This window comes from Schistocerca americana, chromosome X (assembly GCF_021461395.2).
Source record: "Schistocerca americana isolate TAMUIC-IGC-003095 chromosome X, iqSchAmer2.1, whole genome shotgun sequence".
Classification (NCBI taxonomy): Eukaryota; Metazoa; Arthropoda; class Insecta; order Orthoptera; family Acrididae; genus Schistocerca; species Schistocerca americana.
In genome coordinates, this window is record NC_060130.1 from 711283980 (window position 1) to 711305143 (window position 21164).

The 21164-nt window shown below is 44.3% G+C and overlaps 1 protein-coding gene across 1 annotated transcript in view; it reads right to left on the reverse strand.

Annotated features, from left to right (window-relative positions):
- Positions 1–21164, reverse strand: part of LOC124555123 (aminoacylase-1A-like) — a 112295-nt gene that overhangs the window by 85262 nt on the left and 5869 nt on the right. Inside the window, exon 2 of the mRNA XM_047128928.1 lies at positions 5570–5739. Coding sequence (XP_046984884.1) covers positions 5570–5739 — 170 coding nt within the window. The remainder of the gene's footprint in view (positions 1–5569; positions 5740–21164) is intronic.

A 21164-nucleotide genomic window follows, 5' to 3' on the forward strand; every position in this document is an offset into this window, starting at 1 on the left:
GATCTCCGGATCTGTCCCCCATTGAGCATGTTTGGGACTGGATGAAGCGTCGTCTCACGCGGTCTGCACGTCCAGCACGAACGCTGGTCCAACTGAGGCGCCAGGTGGAAATGGCATGGCAAGCCGTTCCACAGGACTACATCCAGCATCTCTACGATCGTCTCCATGGGAGAATAGCAGCCTGCATTGCCGCGAAAGGTGGATATACACTGTACTAGTGCCGACATTGTGCATGCTCTGTTGCCTGTGTCTATGTGCCTGTGGTTCTGTCAGTGTGATCATGTGATGTATCTGACCCCAGGAATGTGTCAATAAAGTTTCCCCTTCCTGGGACAATGAATTCACGGTGTTCTTATTTCAATTTCCAGGAGTGTAGATGCTTTAAATGTAAAAAATGGATGAGTTTGATTCAGCACAAGCAACCCCAGTCTGGATTGTAATTACTCCAGGCAACAATACAGAGAGTGCAGCGATATGTGTTGCTGTCAACTACTCCATAGGAAGACACTGTCAAATGGCTCCTAGCACTATGGGACTTAACATCTGAGGTCATCAGTCCCCTACAACTTAGAACTAGTTAAACCTAACTAACCTAAGGACATCACACACATCCATTGCCGAGGCAGGATTCGAACCTGCGACCGTAATGGTCACGCGGTTCCAGACTGAAGTGCCTAGAACTCTCGGTCACAACGGCCGGCAAGATACTGTCCTCCTTGTAAAGGCACGCTCAACGCGGCAAGGAGGACCGCGACCGGTAACAGTTTCTGCCAGCTTCTTTTTCTACTTCTACAGGATTCAGGCCTCATACATACATTGCCTCCTTCAAAGGCAGTCCGGGCACCGATGATTGATGAGTGGTAGGGAAAAGCCCGAATTTGTCAAACCAAAACGTTTGTTACTACTTTACGAATTACTTGGCAATGTCTCTACCAGTGGTAAGAAATAACACACCAACACCATGTGAAAAAAAGGGACTTGGAAAATGGTTTACTACCACTCTGTTATGAAATTAATATAGCGTAACAATTTGACACCAATTCGAACAAAATCTTCCATATGCAAAACTGCACAGATTATTCCAGCACTGTACATGCCTTGGTTTACACTATGAGAAAGAACCGGCTAAAAACTCATTTCTGCAATGTAATATACACTAAGAAAGAAAAACGACGAACCGCGAAGGAGTTGTACAAATTGGTCACAAATAGATATTCATACAGGTACCGAAAGAAAGTGCAAAACTGTAAACTTCGCAGCTGACAAGGATAGTAAAGAGGGGACATATCGATACCACGACAAAGTCTTTTCGATTTTCATTCCATGTCTTCAGTTGAACAACAACTATGCCTCGCAGACAGGCGTGTGAACAATATACACAGGAGTCAGCATTTGGGAGAGGGTGTGTAGTTGCTCTCGAAGAAGCCAGTTGGAATAATTGGCGAATCGCTCGACATTTGAATAGAAACGATGCCACTGTTCGACGATGTTGGCAGGAATGGGTGAACCACGACTGAACACAGCGTCAAGAAGGAATCGGCCGACCTAGAGAGACAACAGAACGTAAGAATCGAAAAATCGTCAGAGTGGCGCTCAGAGCCTCAGATTCATCATTATCAACGATACGACGTGCAACTGATGCTTCGGAGATCACAAGGACAATTAATAGACGTCTCACGGGGAAGGGGCTGAGCTCACGGCGGCCCTTGCGTCGACTACCATTAATCTCAGTACACCAACACCCGTTTGCAGTGGCGTCGCACACAGTCGGCCTGGATTCTCATTGACGGGGGTACAGTTGTCTTCAGGTATGAGTCCCGCTTCGAACTGAGCCCCGATGAGCAGCGAAGACGCATCTGGAGATGCTCCGGATAGCGGTGGGAGACCAACCTGATTACGGCACGGCAACCAGGAGCGAAGGTCTGCGGTGCAATGTCATTGTCATCCGCGGCACCATTATAGCACAGAGGTACATCGACGATGATCTACGCCCCGCTCTGTTGCCCTTCATGGCAAACCATCCTGGAATTGTAACTGCGAACCACTAACGAAAAACGTTTCAAGAAGGTGTGCTATAACGACTGATTTATTAATGGAATTACTAAGGCGGAAATGACTGTTTTACTAATTTTGCATGATGTACAATTCAATGACGCTGCGTACGATAGAATTTAAAAAGTACGCAGGCAGGACTTAATCCCGTACCGCCAACATGGCAGCCGTCGTTCTTAGCCGCTGCACTGAACTCCGTGATAGAAACATGAGTAATGCTATGCATAAAGGTTTACATGAAACTTCAGCACTGACTTTCCCCAAAACTTGGGGCCGTCGCATGGAAAGCCGCTAGGCAGGTACTCAGGACAGGTTCCTCTCCAACTTGCCGAAGACTCGTCAAAATCCGTGGTTAAAAGGTCTGACGTCCTCCTTGTCACACTAACGAGCAGTCTAAACTATATAGTGGGTTCGTTACATAGCTGTGCTCTGCAGCCGGCCGGAGTGGCCGTGCGGTTCTAGACGCTACAGTCGAACTGCGAGACCGCTACGGTCGCAGGTTCGAATCCTGCCTCGGGCATGGATGTGTGTGATGTCCTTAGGTTAGTTAGGTTTAAGTAGTTCTAAGTTCTAGGGGACTGATGACCTCAGAAGTTGAGTCCCATAGTGCTCAGAGCCACTTTTTTTTGTGCTCTGCAGCGATCGGTATGATTCGTAATTAACACACTGCGCAACTTCGCATTCCATGATCGCAGTGTAGACACTTTTACTGTTTCAAGATGACCTATTTCATGAGTCTTATGCTGACATCATCCGATATTAGGGGAAAACAAAGATAACTGGTTGGGGGGGGGGGGATGGAGGTAGACTACAATTAATTTCACGGATTATACATACATCAAAAAAAGTTTTGCATCACCTCGGTTCCGAGAGTTCCGGAAGCTGTACAGAAAATTGGAAGAGAGATCAACATAAACATCATTTCCGCCCTTTTTATTGCTCATGAAAACCACACATTACATGTTTTACCACCATACTATCCACAAGTTCATCAAGGTACTGTTGTCCAGATTGTCCCACCCCTCAACGGCAACTCGGCGTAGATCCCTCAGAGTGGTTGGTGGCTCACGTCGTCCTTAAACAGCCCTTTTCAATCTATCCTAGGCATTGTCGATAGGGTTCATGTCTGGAGAACATGCTGGGCAAATGATGCCTGTCCAATATGCTGCCGATATGGTTGCACTATCGGTCGGAGGATGGCATTCACGTATCGTACAGCCGTTACGGCGCCTTCCATGACCACCAGCGGCGTACGTCGGCCGCACATAATGCCACCCCAAAACAGCAGGGAACCTCCACCTTGCTGCACTTTGTGGACAGTGTATCTAAGGAGTTCAGCATGCACGGGCTGCCTCCAAACACGCCTCCGACGATTGTCTGGTTGAAGGCATATGCGACACTCATTGGTGAAGAGAACGTGATGCCAATCCTGAGCGGTCCATTCGTCATGTTGTTGGGCTCATCTGTACCGCGCTGCATGGTGTCGTGGTTGCAAAGATGGACCTCGCCATGGACGTGGGGAGTGAAGTTGCGCATCATGCAGCCTATTGCGCACAATTTGAGTCGTAACAGGACGTCCTGTGGCTGCACGAAAAGCATTATTCAACATGATGGCGTTGCTGTCAGGGTCCCTCCGAGCCATAATCCGTAGGTAACCGTCATCTAATGCAGTAGTAGCCCTTGGGCGGCCTAAGCTGCATGTCATCGACAGTTCCTGTCTTTCTGTATCTCCTCCATGTCCGAAGAACATCGCTTTGATTCACTCCGAGACGCCTGGACTCTTCCCTTGTTGAGAGCCCTTCCTGGCACAAAGTAACAATGCGGACGTGATCGAACCACGGTAATGACCGTCTAGGCATGGATTAACTACAGACAACACGAGCCGTGTACCTCCTTCCTGGTGGAACGACTGGAACTAATAGGCGCTGCTCATGCATGGTTGTTTACATCTTCGGGCGAGTTTACTGACATCTCTGAACCGCCAAAGGGACTGTGTCTGTGATACAATATCCACAGTCAACGTCTATCTTCCAGAGTTCTGGGAACCGGGGTGATGCAGAACAATTTTTGATGTGTGTATAAAATGTACAAAATTTCAAGTACCTTATGAACTTGTTACAAAATTGTCATGTTAAATTACATGAAGTCAAAGTATAAAACGCATTCCCCACGTATACACATTTTGTTAAAAATCTAGTTGATAAAATGCACACAGTCGATAAAAGCCTCGTAACATCCATGCATGTTGGCCGCGAACATGACTCTCCCACGCTGTGTTCCTACAGCGATTCAAGACAATCATATATATCACATATGAGGGTGTCAGAATAAATACTGCATTACGAGAAGCTATAGAAAACATTGTTAACTTTTCGGCTATATAAATTGATAAGTGAATCAGATGTTCTAAATCAGTCCGAGAATAGTGATTATATAATACCAGTCTTTTGAGGTAAAAAAACGAGAACTTGTTGAAGGAAATATTAAACTAATCAAGCGAAGTTCTCAACGGTAATAGGCGCCTACATGACGTCCTGAATGTCTCGAGTAGTGTAATTTCATAATTAATTCGGTATCCGCGCACAGTATTCATTGTTTTGAAGGAACTCATTGTGGTTTTTAACCGTATCAGCATTAACGGGAAACATTTTAGAGACTCCAGTATCAGGACGTTCGTACCAGTAGTGCAACAAAAATGGTCATAATGGCATGTAGATACGTAGGAGGTAGGAGACGAGGTACTGGCGGAAGTAAACCTGTGAGGACGAGTCGTGAGTCGTGCTTGGGTAGCTCAGTTGGTAGAGCACTTGCCCACGAAAGGCAACAGTCCCGAATTCGAGTCTCAGTTCGACACACAATTTTAATCTGCCAGGATGTTTCGGCAAGTACATAGCTTGCCACTCGCTACCCATGCAACAACCCTCCGCGGAAAAAACTGGAGACAGAATGATGAGCAAACTGTGGCGGCTCTCTCAAATGCGCTACAGGCATGCCGCAGAGGAGTGTTTGTAAGGTCATTCCACTTATCTGGGAAAGGGTTTATACAAACGCCACATACAGCACATGCCTTAAGTGGTGACACCACCTTCAAATGAAGACTTGCTAGGCAGCTAGGGTGTCGTTCCCATGGTCTTGGTGTAGGGTCAGGCCTCCTTATTTCACATCTGTTCGATACGGCTAATTTACATGAAAACTTCATATACTAATTCTTTGTGTCGGACAATCTCACAGGTGGTATGATTTACATTTCTGGCCTGGAAATATTGGAAGACAAGTTATAAAAGAAGAAATTATAGAAATTACACCGATTACAAAACGAAGAATGATGTGGAACAACGAACCTCGCGGCAGAAACAAAAATTTCATTTAATTTGTACTATAGATGGGAGGTCAATACATTTTCTGAACTTTTTTCACGCTTATATAACAACTTTTCGAACAACAAACTAACCTAAACCACAATTATAAGAAAATCAAAACAAAAGATTTGTATTATTTGAGAAGGCAGAAAACTTACCGGAAACACCGGAACTACATCCATATGAGAATTCAGGAGGATAGAAGATGCTGATGGTTTTTTTCCTTCCCATGTTAGCACGACGATCGGTTTGCCCGCAGTCACTGAATACACTTTGAAATCCAAACCAATGCTCTCAGCTTGTTGCTTAAGAAAGTTGACACATTCATCTAAAACGAAAAGATGAAGAAAATTAGACGCAATATATTGACTGTCGACGGCGATAAGGTTAACTTTCTCTACTTCTGTGAGTGTGTATATATTATTTAGTGCCAAAACGCTTTCAGTGTGTCTCATTATTACGATAGTCTTGTTACCTTATATTTGTTCTCCAAGTATTTCGAAAATTTCCGACAATACTGCAAAGAATATGCTTAAACTTAGATGAGAACAATACTTCTTTTAGCTGGACAGCGGAATGGAACAGTACATTCCCTTGATAAAGACAACATGTGGACATCTCGAATCATTTTAGGCGTACCCATATTGTAGTAGTCCAATATCAAAAGCCACAGTGATAACGCTGTCCAGATGTTTGCGATGAGTTGTTCCATTTCGCTGTGTTTTGATCACTCTAGTGAAGCTCAACTTTTGCACTTCGATGACGATTAAGGGAAGAATGTACAACATAGCCGGCCGGGGTGGCCGAGCTGTTCTAGGCGCTACAGTCTGGAACCGCGCGACCGCTACGGTCGCAGGTTCGAATCCTGCCGCGGGCATGGGTGTGTGTGTGTGATGTCCTTAGGTTAGTTACGTTTAAGTAGTTCTAAGTTCTAGGGGACTGATGACCTCAGAAGTTAAGTCCCATTGTGCTCAGAGCCAATATACAACACAGTAACTTTTATTTTGAGAAATATGACTAAGTGCTGTATTAAGCAAATGTTTAGCTTTCCGCCAGTTGTACGCCACTGCCTTTCCAAATCAGCATCTGTAACTTGCGTCCTGGCAAGCCGGAAGGCTGGCTACCACGTTCCACTGCAGGAGCTGGAAAGTGTCGAGTTGCCATGTCTGAACCTCCGTTCCGGCAAGGGAACGAACTGTGTTACCACACCAAACCCTGCAGCCTGCTACTAGAGCTGGAACTTTGTCGGTGCAACATGCAACAAGGCATGGACCGCCGCAGTCATGACCTGAAGTACATCATGTCTGGGCTTGGCGCTACACCGCCCTTGTGGTAGACCGTCTCTGACCTTCCTACCTTTAAATATTGTACAAGAGTGAGTCAATTTGTTTCCAACCATATTTCCAATTATGGTTTTCGAATGCAGTTTATGACAGACTCAGGCGATGATTTGAGCGTGTTTACAGTGAATTTATAAAAGAACATATACTGGTTTGTGCCCAGTTAGTATTTCACCTGTAGTTTGTTTTTAGATGTAAAGGGTGCTTACCATGAGCGTCCGCTCAGGCGGAGAAAGTGAATTATAGCAAGAAGTGGTAGAAATAGTGGATTGTTGCACCTGCGTGGAAGTGTAATTTTCACAGAGGTAATGAACTACTGTTGTAAGTTAACATTTTGGTAGCATAAATGGGAGTCACTGCTGACTGACAGATGATTTAGTCAGTATTTAGGAACAGTTGTATTTTTTCTGATTGAAATATCATCTATTTGTGTGCTAGTGCAGTGAGCCAGGGATCTGTTTTGTTTCGCAGTATAGCTGAGATGACGTTTGTTTTAAACAATTGTCCATAGTCTTAGGAAGGGCATATCGTAATATTTGCAGTATTTTAGAGACTTATAGTTGAATGGTTGTGTAATGCCTGTCCGAAGTAATCCAGACAACCACAGAGGCTTGCGAAGTAGAATTATTCCTAGGAGAAACATGGGCAAAAGGATGCCCACAGGACATCCTAACACCGCAATCCTATTTCCAGAAAGCCGATCCACACTGGGTATAATATATATACGATCCAGTGGTGGTTACCGTGAATTGTTACGAGCATGGGCGACCTAAGGTTGCAGAATGGTGGGAATATTTATAACTTTGACGTAACATCGGTGACTTGCGTGTCGCTAACCTACGCCACTGACGGCGTGTGACATTTCAGGGCCAGCATCCAGCATCCATGAAAGGGCTACGGTTCTGAACATATCATACCCGTTACCCTACCTGCCTGGCAAACCCTTGGGTATATTACCCGCCCAAAATCTGAGATTTATGAACAGAACCACACATCACATCCTACTTAAGTGTCTAAATGAGCACAGAGCAGATGCTTCAGGCATGTGCAACAATATCGCAGTAATTACCACCATAAATTATACAGATGGGCGTCAACCTCGAGTACCACCTTACATTTGCGTCTATCGGCGAAAAGCCGCCCACCCTCCTGAACTCCCTGTACGCCATATACCAACCAAGTGACTCACCATTAGTAAATAAATAGTCGTTACGTACACCAGTCATCGAACTTTGTAAAGGGGAGTGGATTAGTACAAAGCAGTTGGAACGATAAATGACCATAAATGTAAAAAATGTAAAATATAATGTTAAGTGATTTGCAGAAGCAATACCGGTCCTCGATCCGGTGGACCACATCATCTAAAGAGGGAAGAAATGTCATGCCACATTTCGAACACGAAACAGTAGCTCGTGGCAAGGCAAGCTGGAAGGCTGCCTACCACATTCTGCTTTAGAAGCTGGAAGGTATTCAGTTGTCATGTCAGAACGGTTCTGCCTGTTTCCCGGCAGTGCACATGTTACATCTTAGCTCCATCAATTCCACTAACTTCTACCATTTGCCTCGTTTATCAGTTCCCGGTAATGTTGTTAGTGGCAGTCATGCAAGAATGAATATAGAGAGCTCTTCCATGTGTCAAATGCATTGGAATAGCAGCCTTTTACTTCTTATGGATCCCAATTTTTCACCTAGAAGATCAAGCTATATAAATGAACTTTCCTACTAAAAAATGTGCTCTCATAACCCATCTATGGCTCTTTTACATCTAGAATTTAGAAAGGTTTAATGTGTACATGCCAAAGTAAATGTTTTTTTTCCATGCAATGTAGTTTAACCTTTGCTAAACCTACAGCTGCAAGTTTTATGAGAAAAAAGTCATCTATTTAAAAAAAAGGTCCTCGCAGTTAATTTTAATCAGCTCTAAAGGCGCCTCCTAACGTTAGATCGATTTAATGTCACCGTGCTTTATAGTGTTTCCTTTAGTTTTCCGAAATCCCCATCACTCATTAACTTAAAAAATAATTTTCAAAACTGCACGTCTCAAGGGCAGTCCTTTAATTTCACCACTTTGAGAGTTCTAGTCAGGCCATATTCCCAAATTAAGAAATTGTTGGAGATTCTTGGAATGGAGGACAGTAGGTTAACTGTACCCACTGAAGCCCTGGGGCAAGGTGGAAAAGCAACTCACACTTCCAGTGATATAATGCTGTAACTGATAAGTAATAGGATATCTATCAGTGGGTGTTCTGGCCCAAATAACGATCTTATCTCAAGGTCACAGATAAGGACTTTGTGACAGATTAATCAACTGTGCTACTTAAATTCAAGGTCACCCACCCTCTCCACATACTCCCTCCTTCCATGGAAACCATTGGCAATTGATCGAGGGCACATAACAGTCGAACACTACACCCCTAATCAGATTCCGCTCCCGTTTCTCCCCCCCCCCCCCCCTCACCCTTCCACCCTCATTCCCCCCTCCCCGACGTCGCCTGCAACGCCCATTGCCTCGGGCGCTGTGCGCTTCCAACCAGCTCTGAGAACACTGTCTGGGCCACGACTGCCCATCTCTACAATGGCGCTCCTTGGGTAAATTAATCCTCTAGCCTTGGGAAAGAACCAGTATCAACGGATGGACATTGGTTGACAGTAACTGCCGGAAATGTCCTACAAAAAACTGATAAAAGGTGAGGAATCACCGAGCTGTGTGTAGCGACACGCTACAGGTAAGCGTCAAATTCCTTTCCCCACCATGTCCCTGCCCACGAATCTCCCATCACAACGTCCAGAATAGAGAGGCCACTCAGGAGCCGAGGAGTGTCCACGCACTGATTGCACCTGTAATCGAAGGATGTCGGTGCTTCGTTAGGCGTCCAGTGCGCCACCTGCCAAAGACGCATGGCAGCCAGCAAACACGCACACAGAACGTACGCACCAGTAAACCGTTCGAAATTTACTTTTCCTTATTATACATCTCTCTAAATACCACGAATAATTTCAGTAGTGACATAGTAGCACAGGTTTCATGTACAGCGAGAATTTAGTAAATCGACTGCACTAAAAAAGAAAGCGTTCCGAGACATTAGCAATGTCAGATATTCAGTAAATTTTATCATGTTGACAGCCTAACCAATCTGATGGGATCATTAAATGTGTGTTTTGCTAGTTTCGATCAGCATGCGACTATTACGCTAACTCATATTGCACGACGTTCTTTTCGCAAAAAAGTATATAACACGCACTAATATGGTTACACTGGACGAGAAGGCGTTGCAACGAGAGGAGACGAGAGATGATGTTGCCAAGTTCCTGCCCACATCTTACGCGACTGTCTGAGGCTAAATTTCGTATCTCTCAGCAGCCCGTTATGGAGTGGGGGCTTATACATCATTTGCGATAGTCATACTTCCATTGGAAGGGAATGTTTAGCCCGGTGGAAACCTTGAAGCTACACGAAAAGAAAAGGGTGTGTGCCGATGCTGGGCTTCTCTCTCTCTCTCTCTCTCTCTCTCTCTCTCTCTCTCTCTCTCTCTCTCTCTATCTCTGCTTTGTATTCCATACTTATCCATGACAAAGAAACTACACTGAACAAACACCTTAGTCGCTTAGACGATATAGGTACGCAGTTGATATTTCGTAAAAGGTCGGATAAGGGAAACAGCAATTAACCTCCTATAGACCCTTTCCCACGATAGAGATGCACAATTTCCACATAGTTCCGAAGATGATTAGTGTCTGAGTATCTGAATAGGGGACTGTGGCTCTCTTAATTGTCCGTCGGAATGCTGTAATAGGTAACCACTTTACGTCTGGACAATGGCTTCCAAGATGTAACTGAAATTAATGTTTATTCCTGACAAATAAGACGAACCACCACAATTCCTTCTCGCATGAGTTACTCTATACTGAAACTAGAAAGGTTTTTTACTGACTGCTGGACACGATAAGTAGCCACGTCACACATCGAACATATCTGGAATACGATTGACCGGCAACTTTTTCGGCATGCTCCTACGGCAATCATTTCTAATTCTCAGTGATCTCGAGCAAATCGCGTGGACTAATAACCACCAGGAACATATCCAGGCTCTGATTCCATGGCACCATACACAGAGGGTCTGTGGCAGCCCGCCGTATAAAGCTCGTTTCATCTCATGTGTCCTCTTTGGTGTTGCTGTTATCACAACTGGTTTTCGTGTACCGTTATACATTTATTTTGAACGTAAGAACAAGAATATACACTACTGGACATTAAAATTGCTACACCAAGAAGAAATGCAGATAATAAACGGGTATTCATTGGACAAATATATTATACTAGAACTGACATGTGATTACATTTTCTCGGAATTTGGGTGCATAGATCCCGAGAAATCAGTACCCAGAACAACCTCCTCTGGCCGTAATAACGGCCTTGACATGCCTGGGTATTGAGTCAAACAGAGCTTGGATGGCGTGTACAGGTACACCTGCCCATGCAGCTTCAACGCGATACCACAGTTCATCAAGAGTAGTGACTGGTGTATTGTGACGAGCCAGTTGCTCGGCCACCATTGACCAGGCGTTTTCAATTGGTGAGAGATCTGTAGAATGTGCTGGCCAGGGCAGCAGTCGAACATTTTCTGTATCCAGAAAGGCCCGTGCAGGACCTGCAACATGTGGTCGTGCATTATCCTGCTAAAATGTAGGGTTTCGCAAAGATCGAATGAAGGGTATAGCCACGGGTCGTAAGACATCTGAAATGTAACGTCCACTGTTCAAAGTGCCGTCAATGCGAACAAGAGGTGACGTGTAACCAATGGCAACCCATACCATCACGCCAGGTGATACGCTAGTATGGCGATGACGAATACACGCTTCCAATGTGCGTTCACCGCGATGTCGCCAAACACGGATGCGACCATCATGATGCTGTAAACAGAACCTGGATTCATCCGAAAAAATGACGTTTTGCCATTAGTGGATCCAGGTTCGTCGTTGAGTACACCATCGGAGGTGCTCCTGTCTGTAATGCAGCGTCAAGGGTAATCGCAGCCATGATCTCCGAGCTGCTAGACCATGCTGCTGCAAACGTCGTCGAACTGTTCCTGCAGATGGTTGTTGTCTTGCAAACGTCCCCATCTGTTGACTCAGGGATCGGGACGTGGCTGCACGATCCGTTACAGCCATGCGGATAAGATGCCTGTCATCTCGAGTGCTAGTGAGAAGAGGCCGTTGGGATACAGCACGGCGTTTCGCATTACCCTCCTCAACCCACCGATTCCATATTCTGATAACAGTCATTGTATCTCGACAAACGCGAGCAGCAATGTCGCGATACGATAAACCGCAATCGTAATAGGCTACAATCCGACCTTTATCAAAGTCGGAAACGTGATGGTACACATTTCTCCTCCTTACACGAGGCATCACAACAACGTTTCACCAGGCAACGCCGGTCAACTGCTGTTTGTGTATGACAAATCGGTTGAAAACTTTCCTCATTTCAACACGTTGTAGGTGTCGCCACCGGCGCCAACCTTGTGTGAATGCTCTGAAAAGCCAATCATTTGCATATCACAGCATCTTCTTCGTGTCGGTTAAATTTCGCGTCTGTAGCACGTCATCTTGGTGAAGCAGCAATTTTAATGGCCAGTAGTGTATAAGCGGCGATCAAAATGTTTCTGTTCGAAGGCCGTACAGTCCAGAATCCGCATGCCAGTCAGGCAAAATCGCCGTGAGCATTGAGGCAATCATCCCACCGACGCACCAAGCTGAAGATACCCGTTTGGTAAAACGCCGTGTCCTGTTGCGTGAAGAAGTCCGTAACTGCCTGCCGCACGCCCTCGTCCAACAGCAATCGTCGACCCTTCAAGGCCATTTTAAGGGACCGAAGACGTGATAATCTTCTGGGGAGAGATGAGGACTATAAGTCGGGTGCTCGAGTGTCTCCCACTTGAGTCGGCGTAACATCTGCGTTACGACATTCGCGATATGGCGACGCGCGTTATCGTGAAGCAGTAGCACCATTCCACAACGGTGGTTTTCGACAGTCATGCTGCCCCATACACATTCTTCAATCTCCGATGGATTTCTACCCGTGTTTGTCCTTCGGGAGCGAAGAAAAGAATAACAGCACGTTGGTATTTTTGGAGGCATTTGGTAGTAACTTTGACAGAGTTCACGTTCCTGCATTTACTGCACGCACGCAGGAAACACACGAATGCCACACTTCTCCCTTGCCTAGGTGTCAGTGCTTATATACCCGCGTCGGAGTCGCGCTGCGTTGCATATTCGCTGCAGCAACGTTCTCAAACGGAATCTTTTTGATCGCCCCTTATATCTCTGAAGAATTCAGCTGGGCAGAAGTCACTTTGCAGTGATGGACAACAGTTAGATTGAAAAGTCGTTAACTTTAATAAATTAAAATCGACGTCCAGCTGCGTAGGGCAAAACACTGTGACCCAACTCCACTGAAGCAAAGCAGCCGTCAGAAGCAAACCTGCGGCAAATACATCACATCATGTCCTTTAAGCTGAAAACGATTCGCAATGAAGGTATGTTGTGGGAAAATCCAAAACACGCTTAAAATAAAGCGCATGCCACAATAAACTGCATGCACACAAAAGGAATTCGCTAGCATATTCTTTAGATAGCCTGACTTTAAACATTTTAAAATCATTTGTTTGACACCCTATTTACCGATTAATTGTCCAATCGAAGAAAAATATTTTGATGAAAATTACGACCGAGTGTCGCTACAGTTGAATATTTATTACATAAAGTTTTGTTAAATTTAACAATCTAAGATTGCTGAAGAACTAAAGTTTTTAGGTGATTTAAAACTTACGCGAGGCAGGATTGAGAGCCTATGTAGTTTTTTACATAAAGTGAAACCCTTCATGAATATATCCTAGCTGCTACAGTAATGAGGAGTAAAGCTTTGTAAACGACTGACCTCTGCGTAAAACTGCAGACTTCGCAAATGAAACAGCGGTGTTCTCTTGTTACTCAGTAGGAATGGAATTGTTTGTAGACACATTCAGGAATAGTACATCAGATTAACTCAGTTGATGGAAAATAGTAATGCAAGTGTAGTTCATAAATGAAGACTGCAATCAACGGCAGTTCCAACTATGTAAGGGGAAGAAAAGCACACCTATTAATCAGAGCTTGTGGTCCGTCTCTAACGACGACGTCGACGGTACGTTACACCCTAATCCTCCTTTATTCGATTTACAATATAAACACACTGCTGCAGCATGAATTTAAGCTTTTGAATGCATCAGATGTGTATTACCAACCATACTAGAGTAACATACTCTCTGTAGTTGAATGATGGCCATGCGGAAAATCTACGGATAAATTATTTACTGAGTGATAAAACCTTGTAGTCGTCCTGGTTGGAAAATTCTCATCAGAAAGAAAAGTTTTCAAAGCAAATACCTCATCACACAGAGTGATCAACACACATTAAGACACTGATTGACGACTTCGATGTGTGCTGAAAGGTATGTTCATGCGTAATTGTAGGGAAATTCATAACAACATAAGTAGACTACCCACTGAGTATAATGAATGGAAGCATCCCTTAAAGGTGGCTAAGAGTAAGAAAATGCTTCTTAGTGCGAGGAAATATTCAGTCTCTACAAATAAAAATGAATGTTTCTTTGTATATTTGACCTCTATGCGTTTCTAAACCATACATCTAATTGCGATGAAACTTTACTGCGTTGTTCTCCGTACACCCGCGAAGATTTCTAGCCCCCCAAAAAAGTACGACACACAGATCAGGAGACGTTACATTACAAACAATGAGATGCCACCGTGCGAAAATACCCAGGTTTATGCATCGACTATTTGAGAATGAGAGCACTTTTCCACTGGCAATAAACATTACATAATTTATAATTTCAAACCTTTACGGAAGTTTTTCTTGCTGACACCCCCCACAAAATGATGAAAGGAAAAGAGGTTATCTCTTACTACATTTTCCTGTACATGCCCTAAAGCTGCCACATCAGGCGTGACGTTTGAATGTATTACTTGTTACTACTAACTCTATTCGCTTCATATTTTGCGTACATTATCCACATATATTACTAAATGTGCTGGCATATGTATATCGCTGTAGGTTCAAATGGCTCTGAGCACATGAAAGGAAAAGAGGTTATCTCTTACTACATTTTCCAGTTCAAAAATGTTCAAATGTGTGTGAAATATTACGGGACTTAACTGCTAAGGTCATCAGTCCCTAAGCTTACACACTACTTAATCTAAATTACCCTAAGGACAAACACAAACACCCACGCCCGAGGGAGGACTCGAACCTCCGCCGGGACCAGCCGCACAGTCCATGACCGCAGCGCCTCAGACCGCTCGGCTAATCCCGCACGGCACATTTTCCTGTACATGCCCTAAAGCTGCCGCATCAGGCGTGACGTTTGAATGTATTACTTGTTACTACTAACTCCATTCGCTTCATATTTTGTGTACATTATCCACATATATTACTAAATGTGCTGGCATATGTATATCGCTGTAGGTTCAAATGGCTCTGAGCACTATGGGACTTAACATCTGAGGTCATCAGTCCCCGAGAACTTAGAACTACTTAAACCTAACTAACCTAAGGACATCACACACATCCATGCCCGAGGCAGGATTCGAACCTGCGACCGTAGCGGTCGCGCGGTTCCAGACTGAAGTGCCTAGAACCGCTCTGCCACACAGGCCGGCATATCGCTGTAGGAGAAATAGTTCAGGAGATGGGGCGTCATAAACTTAGAGATGTGTGAGAATCTGCCGCGCCATGCACAACGTTTTGTTTTGTTACTGCTTTACTACTAAAACTATTCGCAACACATTTCCCAAACGCATTAAAAAAGTATATAAAAACCACGGTCGTATTCCATTGCAACATTGGGTCAAAATTTCAAATCAATCTATCAAGAACTTTCCGAGATTTGCAGTTAGGAAGATTTACAGTTTCTATTCGTTTGTTCTTAATAGAAAATCTCAAATTTCGTGACCGACTGATTTGAAATTTTGATAACGTTTGATTCTAATACGGGCGTGTTTTCATAAATCTATTATCGTAGTAGTCCACCCGCGTACTCAATTCAAGCATGTCATACGTTAAGGGACCTCAATGAAATACACTACTGGACATTAAAATTGCTACACCACGAAGATGACGTGCTACAGACGCGAAATTTAGCCGACAGGAAGAGGATGCTGTGATATGCAAATGATTAGCTTTTAGAGCATTCACACAAGGTTGGCGCCGGTGGCGACACCTACAACGTGCTGACATAAGGAAAGTTTCCAACCGATTTGTCATACACAAACAGCAGTTGACCGGCGTTGCCTGGTGAAATGTTGTTGTGATGCCTCGTGTAAGGTGGAGAAATGCGTACCATCACGTTTCCGACTTTGATAAAGGTCGGATTGTAGCCTATCGCGATTGCGGTTTATCGTATCGAGACATTGCTGCTCGCGTTGGTCGAGATCCAATGACTGTTAGCAGAATATGGAATCGGTGGGTTCAGGAGGGTAATACGGAACACCGTGCTGGTTCCCAACAGCCTCGTATCACTAGCAGTCGAGATGACGGGCATCTTATCCGCATGGCTGTAACGGATCGAGCAGCCACGTCTCGATCCCTGAGTCAACAGGTGGGGACGCTTGCAAGACAACAACCATCTGCACGAACAGTTCGACGTTTGCAGCAGCATGGACTGTCAGCTCGGAGGCCATGGCTGCGGTTACCCTTGACGCTGCATCACAGACAGGAGCGCCTGCGATGGTGTACTCAACGACGAACCTGGGTGCACGAATGGCAAAACGTCATTTTTTCGGATGAATCCAGGTTCTGTTTACAGCATCATGATGGTCGCATCCGTGTTTGGCGACATCGCGGTGAACGCACATTGGAAGCGTGTATTCGTCATCGCCATACTGGCGTATCACCCGGCGTGATGGTATGGAGTGCCATTGGTTACACGTCACCTCTTGTTCGCATTGACGGCACTTTGAACAGTGGACGTTACATTTCACATGTGTTACGACGCGTGGTTCTACCCTTTATTCGATCCCTGCGAAACCCTACGTTTAAGCAGGATAATGCACGACCGCATGTTGCAGGTCCTGCACGGGCCTTTCTGGATACAGAAGATGTTCGACTGCTGCCCTGGCCAGCACATTCTCCAGATCTCTCACCAAATGAAAACGTCTGGTCAATGGTAGCCAAGCAACTAGCTCGTCACAATACACCAGTCACTGCTCTTGATGAACTGTGGTATCCCGTTGAAGCTGCATGGGCAGCTGTACCTGTACACGCCATCCAAGCTCTGTTTGACTCAATGCCCAGGCGTATCAAGGCCGTTATCACGGCCAGAGGTGGTTGTTCTGGGTACTGATTTCTCAGGATCTATGCACCCAAATTGCGTGAAAATGTAATCACATGCCAGTTCTAGTATAATATATTTGTCCAATGAATACCCGTTTATAATCTGCATTTCTTCCGGGCGTAGCAATTTTAATGGTCATTAGTGTACTTATAACAGTACTATTGTCATAATATCGCTGATTTTGCGCAGACAAAAGATGTTTTATACTTTTTCCATGTGTAGCATGTAATGGTTAACCACAGATAAAATATTTTTACGTTGTCTAGACGAACCTGGTATTTGTAGTATTTTGTGTCAAACGTGTGCGACACTATGCGGCTCGTTCAGGCGTCGGGAAACCGTATGATTTATTTGTGTACGCACCAAACGAAAAAGCCAAACATACTGTGTATTCAAAAGCACTTCAATATATAGATTGTAAAACCAAACACTTACTTTCTTCTTTACGTGGCATTGCGATGCATGCTAGTGCAGCTAGTAGGAAGTAAATATGAACTGTCTGACATGGTGTTCTGGTGGTAAAGCAAGCGGCTGGAAACCGAAGTTTGCTGAATCCAATCCCGGTCGGATCACGGAATATTTCAGTCTGTCTTTAACGTGGACTTCATTTCCCAGTGATGTGACGATTCACTAGGAACGACGCGTGGCTCTCATTCCTTGTTAAACTGTATGTCCCATTTCCTAGTAGGATTACCGAGGTAGGTTGGGAACACCCAAGTCGCCGATGTGACGTCCAATCGAAAGACTTGCACCACGCCAAATTTTTGTCACCACCATCGTCGAGAAGCACATTACTCTAGTGCCATGTATTCTTTAGTAGTGCTTGAGTGTTTGGATCCCCATTAGAGCAGGATAACATTCAGAGAGGCATGTTGCTAAATTTGTAACCAGCCTATTCAGAAAGTATCAGTCTTACAGTGATGCTCTGGGATCTTACAAAAGTACATTTGGAAAAAAAAACTACGTTCATTTCGCGAAACATTTTTCAGCAAACTTACTGCAGCACTATCCTACACAAAACCGTATAAAGGTTCCCCTTCACATACCTCGTGAGAGGACAGCAACAACAAGATAAGAGATATCAGTGCGAGTGGAACTGAAGCGAGAGTGCCAACTAACGAATGAAAGTACTCCTAGTATCCGCCAAGCCCTATGTACTACCGCGCGGATTATTCATGTAGAGGTAGACGTACATGTAGATAACTGAAATGAAGATATGTGAAATACCTGAAGATCAGTGCACACTACTTATCACGAGAAATTTGTATGAAAAAATGCAATGGGTAGCGCCTATTTAGAAACTAAATGTACCATCAGCAGCTATGCTCCGCAAGGCACGCTGCAGTGTGTGGCGGAAAGTACTTTGTGTACCATTATCATTTCCTCCTTTTTGATCACGGCTGGCTCGACAGAATTCGTGAAATTTTTAGATAAAAATCATTCCGTTTTAGGCTGTTAAAACGTTATTTATTGCTATTGCAAATTTGACACGTGATCATTTTCAAGATTGTTGGATGTTTTAACCCACTCACTAATACAAAGCTTTGACATGCTGTGTAAGAGCAGTTGTGTATGTGGCGGTGAGAATTTATCTGCTGTTCCATACACCATACACGTTAAAAAGCTGGTGAAATAATTGTATAATCACTTAAGTTTAAGTTTTGTGTAGCAGGCGTGGTATATGGAGTATTCATCTTTGCCGCTTTTGTGATCCATTTACTACCCTTTGCTGCACGAAACGGTTTCACCAGCTTCCTAATGTTTATAGTAAATGGAACTGCAGATAAATTCACACCACCGCATATGCAACTGCTCTTACACAGCATATCACAGCTTTGTATTATTTTGTGGGTTACTACATCGCACACTGACAACGTGTTGAAACTTCAATAGTAATAAATGTTTTAACAGCCTAAAGCGGAATGATTTCATTTCAAAACTTCCCCTCATTCATGTTCCAGTCGCGAATGCTTCGCGGGAAGAACGTTTGTTGGTAAGCCTCCTTGTCAGCTCGACTTTCTAATTTTACCTTTATGTTCTTTTCGCGAGATGTACGTAGGTTCAAATGACCCTGAGCACTATGGGACTTAACTTCTGAGGTCATCAGTCCCCTAGAACTTAGAACTACTTAAACCTAACTAATCTAAGGACATCACACACATCCATGTCCGAGACAGGATTCGAACCTGCGACCATAGCGGTCGCGCGGTTCCAGACTGTAGCGCCTAGAACCGCTCGGCCACAACGGCGATGCAAGTAGGAGCAAACAATATATTGGTTGTCTCTTCTAGAAACGTCTGAACTTCAGCAGTGAAGCATATCATCGTGCAGAAAGCCTCTTGTGCAGCGTTTGCCACTGGAGTTGGTTGAGCATCCCATGACTCTTCTGCACTTACTAAATGAACATGTAGCGAAAAATGCTTCTTTGGGTCTTCTCTGTTTTCCTCTACTAATCCTATTTTGGATGTATCCCAGGCTGACGAACAATATTCAAATATTGGTCAAACGACGGTTCTGTAAGCTGTCTCCTGTGTTGGTGGACTACATTTCTTTCGGCTTCTTCCAATAACTCTGTCCGGCATCAGTTTTCGAGAATAATTTTTCACCTGCGCTTTCTTATGTAACATAGAATAAACAAATCTAGATTTTGCTGCCGCACTGCGTAATAAATTCTGATACACGAGGAGAGAAATGTTGTATGTCCCTGAAGCTTCAAACTTTCAAAGGCCTACGGTGTGTCTAATTAACTTACAAGGAAATTTTTTGTTATTAAGTCGTCAGGTTTCCCTCAGTTTTATAGCCATTTCGTTGTTTCTCCTCACCCTTTTCATTTCTGCTAGCTGTTACATCATCTTTTCACTATTGTGTGTATTCTGCTTTTCCAATTTCCCGTATTGCTACTACTCCCAATGAACTTTTAATTTTTCCTGAACGCCAAAGCAGATGGTGCACTAACCCGCCCTTGGATAGTTTTCCATTACCTTTATTTCCTCACCAGCTACTTAAACGAGAAGCAGCGGCTCCAGTCACAACTGACAACGGCTGGGAGAGTGATGTGCTGACCACATGCCCCTCCATACCCGCATCCCGTGACGACTATCATCTGAGGATGACATGGCGGTCGGTCAGTGCCGTTGGGCCTTCCGAGGCCGTTTCGGACGGAGCTGTTCCCACCTCAACATTGTATAGTACCACTTCATTTCGTAATTCTCTCTGTCCACTTAATTTTTGGCATTCCATAGTACCAGAGCCAGATTAAATCTTATCCATAATAAGTAAGAAAGAAACGCGACGCATTGTCTAAGCCCGAAAGTGGCCAGTTTGGACATACGGTTTTTACTTTAAGCTGTCTAAGAATAGTAACGTCTCCGCAAATCGGCAAAATGCTATCGCCACTGTTGCCAAAGAACTTTGTGCCTATGATATAAAGGTTGCCCAGACCGTACGCAATACAGGCAAATTCAAGACGCTGTTCCACCCGGTGCGTAAGAGACGACTATGATTCACACTGTACCGTATGATGTTCACATGGTAACCTCCACATGGTTAGAATATCGTATATGCGAGACTTTTTACGGCACTCTGCCGTTTCTACGCATACTTATCTTCGTCTTTAATAAAGTTATGTTTTAGCAGCAGTTTTGCCAACGCATTGGTAAGCTGGACTTCCATGCTCTGAGCCTTCTGCAGGACACCTGGCAGTGGGTGATGCTACAAACAGCACTACCCCGTGAGAAGGCATGTGATACAAACGATATTAGGCAAACATCCTGCGCTAAATCCAAGAATCTTACGCACCAAAATGCTTTAATGATATTCTTTCTCACCATCATTTGCCCTTCGACTGGGAAAATGGGGACAACTTGCTATAATATTTACACACATCAAAAAAAAGTTTTGCATCACCCCAGTTCCCAGAACATCTAAAGATAGACGTTGACTGTGGGTATTGTATCACAGACACAGTCCCTTTGACTGTTCAGAGATGTCACTAAACCCGCCCAAAGATGTAAACAACCATG